The 17,164-nt window shown below is 36.0% G+C and overlaps 1 protein-coding gene and 1 long non-coding RNA gene across 2 annotated transcripts in view; one reads left to right on the forward strand and one right to left on the reverse strand.

Annotated features, from left to right (window-relative positions):
* Positions 1–9,347, forward strand: part of LOC117126907 — a 36,280-nt gene extending 26,933 nt beyond the window's left edge. The window contains exon 3 of the long non-coding RNA XR_004449638.1: positions 8,898–9,347. This is a non-coding gene — a long non-coding RNA (uncharacterized LOC117126907). The remainder of the gene's footprint in view (positions 1–8,897) is intronic.
* A 585-nt stretch (positions 9,348–9,932) lies between these two features.
* Positions 9,933–11,572, reverse strand: LOC103846044 (F-box protein At2g16365). The gene is made up of 3 exons (XM_033276212.1): positions 10,987–11,572; positions 10,884–10,909; positions 9,933–10,782 (listed from the first exon to the last, which is right to left on the reverse strand). Exons 1-3 carry the CDS (start codon positions 11,570–11,572, stop codon positions 10,144–10,146), a joined length of 1,251 nt encoding a protein of 416 aa, XP_033132103.1. The 3' UTR covers positions 9,933–10,143.
* Positions 11,573–17,164: the final 5,592 nt, after the last annotated feature.

Consider the following 17,164-nt stretch of genomic DNA (forward strand, 5'->3'; position numbering starts at 1 on the left):
TAGATATGTTATTAGTCTTTGTATCAGAATGTTAAAACAAAAACCAAAACCAAAATAAATGTTGTATTGGTTCTGTCATTATTGAGAATTTGTGATCTGATGATATATGTGTGTTACACAGGTCAATGGGTCACTTTCTAGGAAGGTGATCATCGAGTTGATAGCTAAAAGAACGACCAGTCAACTCACAAACTAGCAGATTTACACTTGGACTACTCAGGTTCAGTTCAATTCATTTATGGGCCTTGTGCTCATCTATTTTTTTTTACAAATTGTAATTATGTTAATAGATTTTGATCTAAGCGTCTGTGCAGATATTTTTTCAATTTATAGTATCATATATTTATATTTTCTTAACAAATTATATATATTCGTATATGTGAGCTCTTATTCATATGTTATTAAATTTTGATAAACAAATAAAAATAACACGTTACATATGATATTTCTTATTCCATACATATCGTCCACATGGATCATATATATTGTATTTTTTTGTATTTATAACCAATTAGTATGATTTGGTGGTTTAGAATAGAAAAATACTAAACATTTTTAATAATATTTAAAATTTATATTTATAATATAGTGAAGCGTGATTTGCAAGTTGATATCTTTGTCGTTAATGTGACTAGGTAGTCGTCCGCGCTACGCGCGGATAATTGATTAAAATTTTTTGTTGCAACCAAATTTTGTTGTTTGAATACCAACAACTCTCCAAGTGGTCTTCGATGTAATGAATGATCTCCTGGTTCCACACGTGAGTTTGAGTTGCAGAATTACTTTCCTTAAAAAGAATCAATTCAGATGAAGTATAGATAGCCTGACTTATAAATGACATATCTCATAAACCATTACTCCTTTTGGTATGAAACCAATTCGCCGCGTGCTCTGGTTGAGTTGAGAATCTATAGCAACTGGTTTCACGGTTAAACTCTTCATGGTTGCAAAGATATCCTTCTTTGAATGCACCTATGTCGCTGTTGGCTCCAGTGTAGCTTGTATGGTTGATCTCATGAGCTGGTGGTCCAGCTACTGACTTGAGGTCCTCATCATTTCGTTGTTGTTAGATCTAAAGTAGAGCGATGACTTCGTGTATGGGAATTTAGTTTTTTTCTCCACATAAAGCTTTGTATGATGTCAATGTTGTTGGTGTTAAAGTAGAAGCAAGTTTTTAGTGTTGTTACAAAGAAAAGTTTCTGTAATAACAAAAGAAAAAAGGGTAAATAGATTAGTATAAATTTAAATGAGATATCTTGTTTGGATACTATAAGGAATCATTCTTAGGTAATATAAATTGTTTTCGAGTGTGTCATAGTAATAAGAACTATTTTTTTGTTTAAACTTTGAGTGCTACTGAGAGTTTTATTTGTAGCAAATCTTAACAATAAATTTGACATAATAATTATCTTTACTATATTATTTTTATATGATCGTGGAATGCTTTAAAATCAAGGAAATTAGTTCTTTTAATATTACAATAAATAAGTTCAACTCAAACCTGTTTTTAATGTTAATCTTTGGGTTCTTATAGGTTTATTTTATTTGGTCAATCATCTAGTTATAAGTTGTACTGAATAGTGTTCTTACTCTTTTGGCTATGGCTTTTAGACCCATTTATTGATTTGGGAAGTGAAGACAAAGTCGTAGGAATTCAAAGACAATTTGTAAACTAAACCACATGCACTAAGAAACATTTTTGTTGACTTTTTCTCAATACCAGGCTCAATAGTGATGTAAGTGATCTGCTTCATTACTTCCAAAGAGCTGAAGAGGTCGATTACCCGCTTGTGAGCTTAAATATGTCCCTTGTGTTTGGTACCTACAATACATAAAACAAAAAAAAAATCTAGGCTCCCACAACATAGGTCAACTAAATGACAAACTCAGACCAAAGTCGGATTTGAATCACAGCAATTAAGACTGGAGACTGGAAAATATATAATCACTGTTGTACAATGACTGTCATAAGGTGCTCATTTATATTTATACAGAAAACCAAGTGTAAAATAAACAAACCATTTACATTTTTTGATGTAAACAAACCTAACGATAATAAGATAATTCATGATGTACACTGCAAGAAATATATGTACTAATTTTTATCTCTGTAACACTTATGAGCGCCAAATACTTGGTGAAAATATTTGGTTTTTTTTTTACGTATGTGTTGCTAACGTGATTTGGGTTCTCAAATTGAGATTGAAGAGTATTAGTGGAGGAGAAGACGAAGCCACGAAGGAGCTTCTGTCGGAGTTGCAGTGACGGTAACATCGTCGCTCGTCACCACCACCACGATTGCCATCTCTCCCATCTGCCATAGCTTGTCACCACCTCCACCACCATTGCTTCTCAAATCCGTCTTCGCCTATCTCAGTCTTCATCTGAGTCGTGACCACCACCGTCATGCTCGCAACAATCATCTCTTTCTTCGATTCAACCCTTCAGTCGTGATAATTCATAAGATCTACATACAGAGCTTGACTCAAATCAACCTATGTTACGATTCAACCTCTCTGGATTCAACCCCCTCTATGTCTCTCAATCTCTTTCTCTTTCGGCCATGATGAAAGCTCTCGATTCAGCCCTTGATTTTTTTTTGTGCTCCTGTTACGGGAAGCTTATTCGTGAGGTTGTTTCTGTTCTGTTCGGATTCTTATTTTTATGGAGATATTTTTATTTGAAGAGGGGGATGTGTGAGTAATGAAGGTAATTTGAAGAGACATAGCTATTGTCGATTGAGAGAGAGAGGATGCGGAGAGGTGCTCCAAGTTTTGTCTGGATGATTAATTAAGGAGCTTTGAAGATGCATTGTTAATTGGATTCTAACAAAATATGAATTACATTGTGGACTGTCGTATATGTAAAATGGATATAGCTGAAAAGAAATTTGGGAAGAGGCTGACATGTAAACTTGATTGGTCGGGAATATTTTAGCTGACGTGGCACCCTTTAGAAGCTTCAAAAATAGCTTCTATTATATAGTAGGATAGCAAAAATTTAAGTTTTTGTTAAATTAAGTTAATAGGCAGGTGAATGATTTTAGGAAGAATGTGTGGAGTTATTTATGGTTTAGGCTTTTCCAAATAATAAATAAATAAAATTCCTATTTCAAATGATTTCTGTTTTTAGAAATAATAATTAATGATTTATTTAGAATATTTTGTGGAGGTAATCAAAGTACTGTATAAATTGTGGTGTCAAAAATAATTTTTTAGATATGAAATTTCAAACCGTTTTTATAATTAAATCTTATTTACAATTATTATTTACTAAATCGGATGAACATTTCACAATTGTATATTTGTATGTACTTCATGTTACGTATGTTTGTTTGAGACAAATATAATGGGCTGGTTCTATAATATTTTCAATTTTATTTGTTTGAGATGAATAATATAAATATTGGATATTTTAATTGTGTGAGCTGGTTAGGCAATATGACTAGATGACGTGAAACCTATGAATGTTTAGAAAAAGTGTCGAGATAAAGTGAGTGGGAGAAAAAAATTATTAAATTGAATTAAAGGTTAATTTTAAATGTACTTTAGTTTTAATACGATAGATATATGGGCTGGTTAGGAAATTTTGTTAGATGCGTGAAACGTATTAATGTTTACTAAAGGTTTAGAGTTAAGATTAGTGGCATAAAGTAATTTTTTGAAATAATGTTAAATTATCCATATTATTTTGTTTTTACAAAGGATGTGTTGTTTTATCTAGTTTGCAACAAACATGGTTTAAAATTAGAATGAAACAAAAATCTTTATCTCTCTACTCTCGTGATGCAAACCAAGCCGTCATAGCTTGATCCAAATGTTTCTCTCCCCTCCCTTTGAGCAAACTGATTATGTTGTGTATTTGCTTGTCGCCGACAAGTTGTCGGTGAAGCTAATCATGTAGTCTGAGTTGTGATGAGCTTAACCATGGCGCCCTCCAATCTTATCATGCCAAGGGCATCAATGTGGTGTAGTGGTTATAGAGGTTTCTTTTTCCAAAGATGACATCGGTTCGAACTCCCATATCTACTTTATTCGTTTTTATTATTTTTTCTTATTAACGGCAAACATGTAAATATTTTGCCTTATCTCTTAAGGCTTCTATCTTTGTGAAAACAAATTCTTCAGCGCCGCACACCATTTTAACGTAATAGATCTATGAATTTTAAAGAATCATCAACCAAAGTGTTTAAATCATTTCTGGAGAATTGATCAAACAACAAAACCACGCCACGACCATTTTTGTGATCAAATCAATAAATACGAACCTAAACTTAAGAAAAAATCAAAATGCATCCATGAAATGAAGAGATCAATAATATAATATGTAGATGAAACATTTCCCTACGAAATCCAATTTCAGCTATCATTCACACAGAAGAAAGATGAATGGGAACTCTTCTCTTGATTTCTCTCTCTCTCTCTCTCTTTGTCATCTTGCTTATAAACAAAACTTAATGTGTTTGCTAGAAAGAAAAACCTCAATGTCGTCGCATCACCCACTTCCATATTTCTCTCTTTTCTTTATGCAAACAGTTATACGCTGTGAATAGTTCTACAAAACAAAGTAATATTATACCCTTAATGAAGGGAAAACCACCATTTGAAAAGGCAGTGGTAAAACACATAATATACCACGATAATAGAAGGGCAAGTAATAGGAGTGATCCTGTATTAATAATATTGAAATATTCTAAGGGTGTAAGTGTAACTGTTATGGTAGACAAAAATACTATGAATAAAATGAATGTTTATTTGTGGAATTGAAAAATGGAATGATGTAGGAAATGAAATAAAAACTGAAATATCAAATGTGCAAGTAGGTGCTGATGTAGATTATTCTCTTCTATCCCATTCACGATAACCCTTTTAAAAATCCTCCTCTTAGACTATATACAATAGTTTCAACACACAACACTCTCCACATCATCTCCTCTTTCATCCACATCGGTTTCTCTCTCTTCCACTTAATAATTCAACACCCACTAATTTTTATATTCTATAATAGTTTGTTAATAAAATTCACTTTGAGGAAGCCTAATCGATTTGACGAAAGTAGGATAAGAATGATAGATACCTTCAGCTAGATAGTACGTCATATTGTAAGGCTGTTGTTTCACGAAAAAGTTCACTCTTGTAGTATTTCCTTGTTCAACATATTCGAACACTAGTGAATGATCTATAATGTTTATATCGTTCAATGTGCCTGGACATCCAAAAAAAAAGCATGTCAGATCCATAGATCGTGGGTTGCGACCGCTTCAAGAATAATAGTGGTAGTTCCCTTATCTCCCCGCGAATATTGTCCTTTCCACGCTTTAGGACAATTTTTCCATTCCAATACATGCAATCAATACTCCCTATCATCCCCGGGAACTCTCACATTTCACTAAGATGCAAATTTTTATATAGGTCATCTTCAGTTTGGGCCCTGGGATACAATTGCTCGTACAATTGTATGATTCCCAATTATTGGTTCATGTAGTTGTAATGATTCTTGCACGATACTCCACCACACAGAGGATGAAATGAGCAATGCTCATTACAATACTTAGTAATTTTACCCCAAAATGATTCGCTCCTCTAGTTTCTACCAACAACGTTGTATGTTCCATATTTTATTCATCTACTTAGTAGCACCAAATTTTTCTTTGTGGTCCATTTGTCTCTTTTTCGGGTAGCATGGGTTGAAGTGTCTGCACCATGAGTGGCTTCATTAACCCCACTTATACCACCAAGGGTCATTTGTCTAGAAAATTCAGAAAATCCAATTGCTCCAACATCCGGAGCAATTTCATTATCCATCAGAGTACGCGAATAAGTGGTTGAGATGAATATGATATCGGCGAACCGTAATATAGATGATAGTTTGGAACAGCTGACGACATGAAGAAACTTGGTGGAAAACCATAATTTGGTATGTTTTGGAGTTGGTTGGGAGACTAATTTTGAAATGGATTGTTGTTGAGATTTGGATAGTTGAAAGAGTAGTTTGAAAAGTTTTAGATATTATTAAAACGATATTTTTTGGAATCCATTTTTCAATAAAGATAGGAAAATATAAAAACGGGTGTTTATGAAAGGCTAAGATAATTTATTTTTCTGTGTCCAAATCTAATGAAACAATTATCTATTTATATAGTATGAAAAATGATAAATTGTGATATAGTTTTTGTTTACATAAATAATTTAATATACAATAATTGAATCAAATAATATAGAAGAATAAAAATAAGCACAACCAATAAAAAAAGTCATCAGCCCCACTTTTTCTTCGGTCAATGAAATCACACCACGTCAACAGTCTCTCTCCTCCTCACTCAAATTCAACGGGTTTAATTCTTTCAATCTGTTGAATACCAGCTCATTTTAAACTCATAATTAAACAAACCATTGCACCTAGTTAAATGTTGAAATAATAATTTAACACACCATTGCACATAGTCTTAGATTATAAACAATAGTTTCATTACACAACACCCTCCACATCATCTCCTCTTTCTTCAACATCATTTTCTCTCTCTTCCACTTAATAATTCAACACCCACTCATTTTTATACTCTATAATGGTTTGTTAATAAAATTCACTTTGAGGAAGCCTAATCGATTTGACGAAAGTAGGATAAGAAGGATATATACCTTCAACTAGATAGTACGCATATTGTAAGGCCGTTGGTTCACGAAGAAGTTCACTCTTGGAGTATTTCCTTTTTCAACATATTCGAACACTAGTGAATGATCTAGAATGTTTATATCGTTCAATGTGCCTGGACATCCAAAAAAGCATGTCAGATACATAGATCATGGGTTGCGACCGCTTCAAGAATAACAGTGGTAGTTCCCTTATCTCTCCGAGTATATTGTCCTTTCCACGCTTTGGGACAATTTTTCCATTCCAATACATGCAATCAATACTCCCACTGATCTCCGGGAACCCTCACATTTCACTAACATGCAAATTTTTTTGCAGGTCATCTTCAGTTTGGGTCTTGCGATACACTTGCTCGTACAATTGTATGAGTCCCAATTTTAGGTTCATGTAATTGTAATGATTCTTGCACGATACTCCACCACGCGGAAGACCAAATGAGCAATGCTTATTACAATACTCAACAATTTTACTCCAAAATGATTCGCTCTTTTGGTTTCTACCAATAATGTTGCATATTTCATATTTGATTCACCCACTTAGTAGTACCAAATTTTGCTCAGTGGATAGCAGAGGTTGAAGTGTCTGCACGTGAAGTGGCTTCATTAACCCAACTTATACCACCAAGAGTCATTTGTGTAGAAAATTCAGCTGCTCCAACATCCGTAGAAATTTTATTATCCGTCGAAGTAGAAGAATAAGTGGGTGGTTGAGATGAATATGATATCAGCGAACCGTAATATGGATGATAGTTTAGAATAGCTAACGGCATGAAGAAACTTGGTGGAAAACCATAATTTGTTATGTTTTGGGGTTGGTAAGAAGACTGATTTTAAAATTGATATTTGTTGGGATTTGGATAATTGGAAGGGTAGTTTGAAGAGTTTTGGGTATTATTAGAAAGGTTTTTGTTGGGATTCATTTTTCAATGAAGATAGAAAATATAGAAACGAGAGTTTATGAAAGGTTAAAGATTTTTTTTCTTTGTCCAAATCTAATGAAACAAATCTCTTTTTATAGAGTGTGAAAAATGATAATTTTGATATATATATATATATATATATATTTAAATAATTTTTATATACAATAATTGAATCAAATAATTTAGAAAAAAAAAAACTAAGCACAACCAATCAAAAAAGTCACCAGCCCCACTTTTTCTTTGGCCAATGGGATCACGCCAAGTCGACAGTCTCTCTCCTCCTCAACCAAATTCAACGGGTTTAATTCTTTTAACCTGTTGAAGGCCAGCTCATTTTAAACTCATAACTAAATGAACCATTGCACCTAGTCAACTGTTGAAATAATAATTTCACCACACCATGTAGTCTTCATATGCATCATGTGCTTAGTTTTTTAACTATGATTAGTGTCTAAATAAATTATTAATCTCTTTGCATCAGTTTGTTAAAACTCATACCGTTCTTAATTTTAAGTAAGAAATTTTTTTCTTGTTTGTGACTAAAAAATCTTATTTCATATGATATACAAACATATGTTGTATTGGTTCTCTCATTATTGAAAATTTGTAATATGATAATATATGTGTGCTATGCATATTAATGGGTCACTTGCTAGCTGTGGCAGAAGTAGAGAAAGGGGAAGGAGGCAGCTGCCTCATATGAATTATTGAAATAATTTTTATTTTCATTGATTTTTTTGAATATCTTATCTATTAAAAGAGAAGTCATTACTTTCTTCATGTGTGATGTTTCATTTTTGACTATCTCTTAGTAAAATCATCAGATTACATTATCATATCATTTAGTTTTATAATAAATATAATCACAAATATATCTTATTAATATCTTAATATATCAACAATATACTATATTTAAAGAGAATCTCAAATTTGTTTACTGTTAATATATACTAAATTCAAAAATATGTATTCAAAACCAATAAATTAAATATACCAACTGATTTATATTAAAAAAATTCTTTACCTATTAATCTTATAATTATTAACATCACATAATTGTTTTGTAGGTCATTAACTATTTTGTAGGTCACACCATTAAAAAAATTCATATGTTATGAAATCATAATATATGATTATATATACATATGATCGTGTATATTATTTTTAATATTATATTATGCAACCATAACATATGATTAATGTTAGTATTTTGATGATGTTAAAAAAGTATCACAACATGTGATTGTTCTTTAATATTATTAACAATTTATCAAATTAATACCATTCTAAAACATATAATAGAATTCATCTATAATCATATAACTAGATTTAAATATATTTAATAATATATATTTAAAACTATTTTCTAGAATTTTGTTCAAACGTTAAATCTAAAATGAAAAATAATTTGACATACAAAATAAATTGTAATCTATATAATAGAGAAAAATATAGCATATTGTTTTCTGAGAAACAAATGTACTTACAAATATAGATGTACTAATATATATATAATCAACTAAATGACACTATTTTCATTTTTATTACTTTGAAATATATATATGTTCACACAAATTAAAGAAAAAATTAATTTTCTATTTATCTAACCAAAAACATCATAAACTATTCACCCAATCATAATTCAACCAAAAAAAAGCTAACTAGAGAATATAAAAAGAAAAAAATTAATAAACTTGCATTGAAAATTGAAAATGTCATCTAATTTGAAGTGAAAAGAATTCTCTAAAACTTTATATATTAAAAACAAAGTGAATATGTTCTAAAAAAGTGAATATGTTCTACAAACAAAAACACTAGAAAATTTTCTGCTTTGTATAGAATTATCAAATTACAAGTTACCTATCTAACATATCAATTTGATTACTACAACATACAAAGCCGAAATACGCAATCGACATAGCTTACAGTTTCTTCAATTCAATTTTAAAAACACCTGTGCGGTTACGCGGATCAAAATCAAGTTTTATGATTAAGTGTTAAAATCCCTTCTAATACCCTCCAATAATTTGAAGTACAAACTTTATATTGTCTCTGGTGAATCTTTTGGCTGACTCCACCACTGCTTGCTAGGAAAGCGATCAGAGATTTGATGCTAAAAGAATGATCAGGATGGTCTCAACTCATTCAAGCCAGCAGATTTACACTAGGGCTACCCACAACTAAGTTTTCCTTTATTGTTTTCTCTCGTTTGTATGTGCTTCTCAAGTCTTGAACACAAAGTTTAGATGTTGATCCATTTCCCTTCAATCAACATTCTCGAGATTTGATGGTTCATTTAAGTTTGTTGCTTTACTTAGTGCAAAACCTTAACTGAAATGTGATATGCTGATTGCGTAGGCAGTAGCTGCATCAGTGACAAATGGAATATTGTTCTGCTATATATACAAGAAGTTATATGATACAAATAACAAATATAATAAGATAATGAGACTGACGCCTACGTAGACTAAGATGATATAGGAGGTCCTGTCAAACTCTTACATGTTTCGAATTAAACTTAAGTCTCTGAGATCTTGTCTCTACGTAGACTATTTTACTTTTTTTTTTTTTTCCTACCTTAAATCCCGAGCATTCCAGACCATGAGAGAGTCGGTCTTTTTAAGACCATACGGGTTTAAACCGCTCAAAGCCTTCCCCATGAGTGCCATGGCTGCAATACTCGGATACTGTTTCTTCTCCAACTCCTTTTGGTTCTCTATCTCAAAGCGAACTTCTTGCCCTTCTAATCGATCTGTCGATGTAGCTTTCTTCTTGCACCACCTCTGGATCCATGGATGCAGAAGCGTAACGCCTTCTCCTCCCAGGTTGATTTCTGGAGTGACGGGTTCTTGATTTCTTGGTTGGAGATTGTTGATCCCAGACTTCAAGATTTCAAGGAACAGGTTATTGATGTTCTCTTTTTGGGCCGGAGAAGCTGCTTCATTCTTCATCAAGCTCTTGGTTTCACCTTGGCCGCTTGAATCGGAGGCAGCGGCTGTTGTTTTCAGACGCTTCACCCATCTACTGCTGGGTTCCACTTCTGGTTCTAACCGCACACGTTTGCAGTCTCTTGAGAGGAAGTGATCCACGTTCAGACTTTGAGTAGCCGAGTTGCTTGTTTCACCCTCTCCATCCAGAACTAGAGGCGGCTCTTCATTCATGTCAGGTATTTCAGTTCTAGGAGTGCCTGAATCGCCTATTCTTCCTTTGCCCTACAGATATTTTCAAGACCAATGAATAAAGGTCTCTGCATCTTTCATAGCCAAAAATGGGAATTTGAGTATTTTGAGTAGATTGAATAATATATATATACCTTAGTTGACGATGATGAAATGGAGCCTGCCAAGGAGAATGAGAATCAGACACATATGAGAATAGACAAAGAAAAGCAGCTAATGAAAAGACTTTCTATATACCGGAAAGATGTATTGTCTGAAGTTTATCCATTTCCAGGATATCAGTCTCTGCAGATGATTCATTTTGTCTGATCAGCCCATCTTCTTCGGTGTCCTTTGAGCTTTCTAGAGACTGCAGCCTTACTCCACCTCTATGTTGGTGATCTACATTAGGAAACAGATCAAGATACCCACCAAAAATCTTTCCTTTCAGTTTCATGGAGCCCTTCAGTAGCTGGTAACCATCTTCCTCTGGTAAGTTGATCTCACCAGAAACTCGTTGAACCGAATCAACCGTTGCGTAAAACCTCACTGGTCTTATCAGCTCTAGAAGGTTCTGTGTAGTCTGTTCTTGAACCGGGAAATCAAGACGGTTACTGGAAGAACTGAACTTCTCTTTGTCTCCTAGCGCATTCATCCAAGGCATCCTATTAGCCACCACAGCTTTCGAGCTTGAACCAACATCTCTCTTCTGAGAAACCTTGAACATAGGAAACGGCAAGACCTCTTGGTAAGGTCTTTTATCTTCAGGCTTTATCAAGTCCTTGGACTGATCATGAAACTTCACTTCATTACCTAACTGACTCCAACTAAGATTTCTAGACATCTTGAATAATAAATGAGATTAGAAAGAGATTTGAGAGGATTATTAAAGAGATTAGAGATTAGAGATTGGAGATTAATGAGATTTGGAAATGAGATTAAAGGCTAGAGAGAGAATTCAAAGATGACCAGAGACTTTTTATTATCTTGCTTAAATCTTAATGAAGAGATTATAAAGTTTATATAGAGAGGATACAAGGGTTTTAAGAGCTTGAGAAAGGCTGTCATGGGCTTCTTCCTTTCTGGGCCGAGTACTGTAGCAACAGTCTCAAGTCTGGTGCCTAACTTCTCAAGTCTGGTGCCTTAGCAACAGTCTCAAGTCTGGTGCCTAACTTCTCAAGTCTGGTGCCTTTGATATCCTTCTTTCATATAGCTTGATCTCTTCATCTCAACACTCCCCCTCAAGCTTGACCATGTGGAACAAGTCAAGCTTGGAAGCCATGAGATCTCCCTCATTAAAAACCTCACCAAAGAAAAACCCATTGGGACAAAACTTTGATGAGGGAAAAAGAGTAAAGACCTCATGGTAAGGGGTACTAGTTTCTCTTGCCAAGATCTATGAGTCCCAACCTGATATGGATGGACTCCATAGTCTTTTGCCGCGCAGCCTTAGTGAACACATCAGCCAACTGATCTTCACTCTTGGTGTAGCAAGGTAGAATCACTCCAAGACCAATCATTTGCCTCACCTTGTGGCAATCTACTTCAATGTGCTTGGTTCTCTCATGGAAGACTGAGTTGGAGGCTATGTGGATTGCTGCTTGGTTGTCACAATGCATGGTCATTGGTGTAGCTTGATCAATCTCCAAGTGCTTCAGGATCCCTTTGATCCACACCAACTCGTTGGTAAGCTTCAGCATGGCTCTATACTCAGCTTCTGCACTAGAACATGAAACCACCTTCTGCTTCTTACTCTTCCAAGTAACCAAGTTACCACCAATGAATGTGCAGTAGCCAGTAGTTGATCTCCTATCAGTCCTATCTCCTGCCCAATCTGCATCACAGTAGCCCACCACTTCAGTGCTTCTGTTGCAGCCCATCCACACTCCAAGATCTTGTGTTCCATTCAGGTACAAGAGCACTCTCTCCACCATGTGCCAGTGATGCTCCCTTGGAGCTTGCATATGCTGGCTCACCTGATTCACAGCAAAGCAAATATCAGGTCTAGTGATGGTCAAGTAGATGAGCTTACCCACTAGCTTTCTATAAAGCTTTGGATCATGAAAAGGCTTGCTATCTTCAAGCTCCCCCTCACGTGGCGCCTTGTACCCATCTTCCATGGGCATCTTGGCTGTCTTTCCTCCATAAGCACCTGCATCTTTCAAGAGATCAAGTGTATACTTCCTTTGAGAGATGAACAAACCTTCCTTGGCTCTACACAACTCAATGCCAAGAAAGTATTTCATCTCTCCCAAGTCTTTAATCTCAAAAACAGATTTGAGAAACTCCTTGGTAGCCTTGATACCATCATTATCACTACCAGTGATGATGATATCATCAACATACACAAGGAGAACAACAATACCCAAGGGAGAAGTGAGAGTGAAGAGAGTATGATCAAGCTCACTTTTGCGGAATCCTTTTCCATTCAAAGTAGTGCTCAGCTTGTGGTACCAAGCTCTAGGAGATTGCTTGAGACCATAGATAGCTTTCTTTAGTCTCAATACATTCCCTTTCTTCACCAGATGCTCAAGACCAGGTGGTGGATGCATGTAAACCTCATCTTCTAGCTCTCCTTGAAGAAAGGCATTCTTCACATCCATTTGCCAAAGATCCCACTCGAGATTCACAGCCAAAGAGAGCACAATCCTGATAGTATGGAGCTTAGCAACTGGAGCAAATGTATCAATGTAGTCCTCTCCATATGTTTGAGTGAAACCTCTTGCAACAAGCCTTGTCTTGCGCCTATCTATCTCTCCATTTGGAAGATACTTGATGGTGAAGATCCATCTACTAGAAACAGCTCTCTTCCCTTTTGGCAATGCACTCTCATACCATGTCTCATTCTTGATCATAGCATCACTTTCAGCCTTAACTGAATCTCTCCACTCTTGTATCAGCATTGCCTCTTCATAGCTTCTTGGAACATGACTCTGATCCAAGCTCACTTGAAATGCACAATGCTCTTCTGGATATTGAGCAAAAGAACACACAGCTTGAGAAGAATGTTCCACAGCCTGGGCATTGTAGTACACTCTCGTGTTTACCCATTTGGAAGGCTTCCTATTCCGTGTGCTCCTCCTCAACATGGGACCTTGTACAGGTTCTGGCTCTTCCACATTGTCCTCTTCTTGCGCATCATCTCCACTAGCCTCAGCTCCTCCTTGATGATTCACAGGCTCCACACCTTGATCACCACTAGCCTCAGCTTCTCCTTGATGATTCATAGGCTCCACACCTTGATCACCACTCTGATCATGAGAACTAGAACTCTCTTGACCACTTGAACTACTCTCTCCCATCCCTTGGTTAAGAGTCTCTGATTCATTCCCCCCCTCATGATCAAGAGTAGGAACATGAACTCCATCAGTAACTGGTGCACTCACTGGTGCACTTTCTTGACCTCCATTTGTTGTTGTAGTAGGCGCATCCCTTGGTGCACTACCACCTCCTTGGTTCACATTGATACCAAGATTCTCCAGTATAGTTCTCAAGACTGTTGCTCTATCTGAAGCCAAATCTTTCAGATCTTCTTGGTTCTTCTCTTCAAAATACCCTCTTTCCTCCACAAACTTCACTTCTCTAGAGATCATCACTCTCCTAGTGTCTTCATCATAGCACTTGTACCCTTTCTGGCTGGTAGAGTATCCAATAAACATAGCCTTGGAGCTCCTTGCTTCTAGCTTATTTCTCAACTCACCAGGAACCATTACATAGCATAAGCACCCAAAGACCTTGAGATGTGAGAGAACTGGCTTGTACTTGTTGAGCACCTCAAATGGCGACTTCCCTTGTAGCACAAGAGTAGGTGTCCTGTTGATCAAGTAGCAAGCAGTAACGACAGCATCACTCCAGAATCTCTTTGGGACATTGGCTTGAAACATCAAGGACCTAGCGACCTCCATCAAATGTCTGTTCTTCCTCTCAGCCACACCGTTTTGTTGAGGAGTGTATGGACAGCTAGTTTGGTGAAGAATCCCACTGCCAGATAGGTGTTGCTTGAATGCATTGCTTATGTACTCTCCTCCATTATCAGACCTGAAAACTTTAATCTTGGCATGATATTGGTTAATCACATAAGTTTGAAAGTTTCTAAATGCATCAAGCACCCTATCTTTGGTTGGAATTAAAGTTAACCAGGTGTATTTGGATTTTTCATCAATGAAAGTGACATAATACTTCTGATTTTCCCTAGATAAGCAGGGAGCTGTCCAAACATCCGAGTGAACAAGATCAAAGCAATTTTCATAAATAGTAGAAGAGTTTGGAAAAACAGTTTTACAATGCTTGCCTAAAATACAAGCTTCACAATCATTATTCTCAAAAGAAACACCTGGCAACATCAGTTTTAAAGCTTTATTATGAGGGTGTCCTAGTCTAGCATGCCACAATGCATTCTTGCTTAGACTAGTAGAAGCAGAAGAAAAGGAACAACTAAATTTTGAACTAGGAGCAGAGAAGCTCAAATTCTCTAGCACATAAAGATCTCCCTTGGTAACTCCACTTCCAAGCACCTTATGGCTTTCAATATCCTGAAATTTTACACTGTTAGGGCTGAAAATGACATTACAATTCAGATCAGTAGCACACTTCTTAACTGAAAGAAGATTAGAAGTAAAATCAGGCATATAAAGCGCTTTGGAATCTTTATCAAATAGCTTGAGCTCTCCTATTCCTTTAATAGGAATTTTAGCACCATTGGCTATCATCACATTACCATGAGCAGGTTCAATGTTGTTAATCAATCTAGTGTCACTTATCATGTGATGAGATGCACCAGAATCAACAATGAGAGGCTTATATGAACTAGATGTGGAGTTAGCTAGATGCGCTAGTATACTAGAGGGCTTATATGCATGGGCAGAATCATATGCATGATCAATCCTATCAAAGATACCCTTTCTAAGATGATTATACATGTCAAATGAGTCCTCTAGTAACCTATCAGTTCTAGCAATCATAGAAGCTCCATGAGAGTATGCAAGGGTGTTACCATGTTCCTTGAAGAGCTTGATGAGAACATCCAAGTCTGATCTCTTCAAGTATTCATCACCACTAGTGCTGCCTCTAGAACTAGGACCACCAGTATAAGCCACCAAAGACTTCCCATTATCCATCTCTCCAGCCTGTTCCTTGCTTGCACCACCACCACTACTCTCCACCATGTGAGCTTTGGCCTCTTTGAACTTGGCTGGCTTCAAATGAGGATGTAGGATCCAGCATTGGCTCTTCTTGTGGCCTTGCTTCTTGCAGTGATCACAACTCCCACCAAACTTCTCATACTTGCCATGGATGGCCTTGTTAGCTTGTGCAAGTTCTCCCTGATCTCCTTGAGCTTGCGCTGCTTGATTTGCCAAAGCTAGCTCCTTTCCCTTCTTGTTAAATAGCTCCATGTTCCCATATTCCTTTTGGATCCTAGCACACACCTCTTCTAGGTTAGGTAGAGTCTCATCTCTCAACATGTGCTGAATGAACCCTCCATATGCTGGATTCAAAGTGAGAAGCAGTCCAAAGACTTTATCCTGCTCCCTTCTCTTGTTAAGCTCCATTGGATCAATGGTATTTGGCCTCAACATCTCTAGTTCAGACCACAGTGCTCTGTACTTGCCCAAATGCTTCTCAAAGTCCATATCTTCTTGTACTAGACTATTGAGAGCTTGCTTCACCTCAAAGACCCTGTTGAGATTTGAGGTGTTTCCATAGATTTGCTTCAATGTATCCCAAAGTTCTTTAGCTGTATCACAGTAGCTATAAGCATCCATCAAGTTCTGATCCAAGGAGGCAAGAAGAGCATTAATCACCATACAATCAGCTTGTTGCCATTTATCATAGGCAGTCTCACTTTCGTCCTCTTCTTCCTCCTTTTCTTTGATCTCTTGCTTTGGAATCACACTGGATGTGAGATGTTTGAGCAATCCCTTGCCTCCAATAGCATTCCTGGCCATCCTAGACCACACAAGGTAGTTGTTTCCCTTGAACTTGGTAGCAATCTTCATGTAGACTCCACCACTATCTTCCATCTTTCAAAAAGCTTCAATCTTGACTCTAGTAACCCACTAGCTTGAAAAGACTTGAACTTTTTCACTTAGATCCTTAAGAACACCTCAAAGACCTCTCAGTTTGTACACAAAAGCACCAATACACTTCAAAGACTTGACCTTTAAGCTTGAACACGGATCTGAGCTCTCCAAACCACCAAAGAAACCAGCTTTAGGCTAGTTCTTCAGTAAAAACACCAACAGAAACTTTCTTGAGATTTTCAAAGATCTAGCCTTGGATAATCTCAAGAACACTCAAGAACTCAAGAACATTCAACCTGGCTCTGATACCATAAGATTTCTAGACATCTTGAATAATAAATGAGATTAGAAAGAGATTTGAGAGGATTATTAAAGAGATTAGAGATTAGAGATTGGAGATTAATGAGATTTGGAAA

This window comes from Brassica rapa, chromosome A07 (genome assembly GCF_000309985.2).
Source record: "Brassica rapa cultivar Chiifu-401-42 chromosome A07, CAAS_Brap_v3.01, whole genome shotgun sequence".
NCBI lineage: Eukaryota > Viridiplantae > Streptophyta > Magnoliopsida > Brassicales > Brassicaceae > Brassica > Brassica rapa.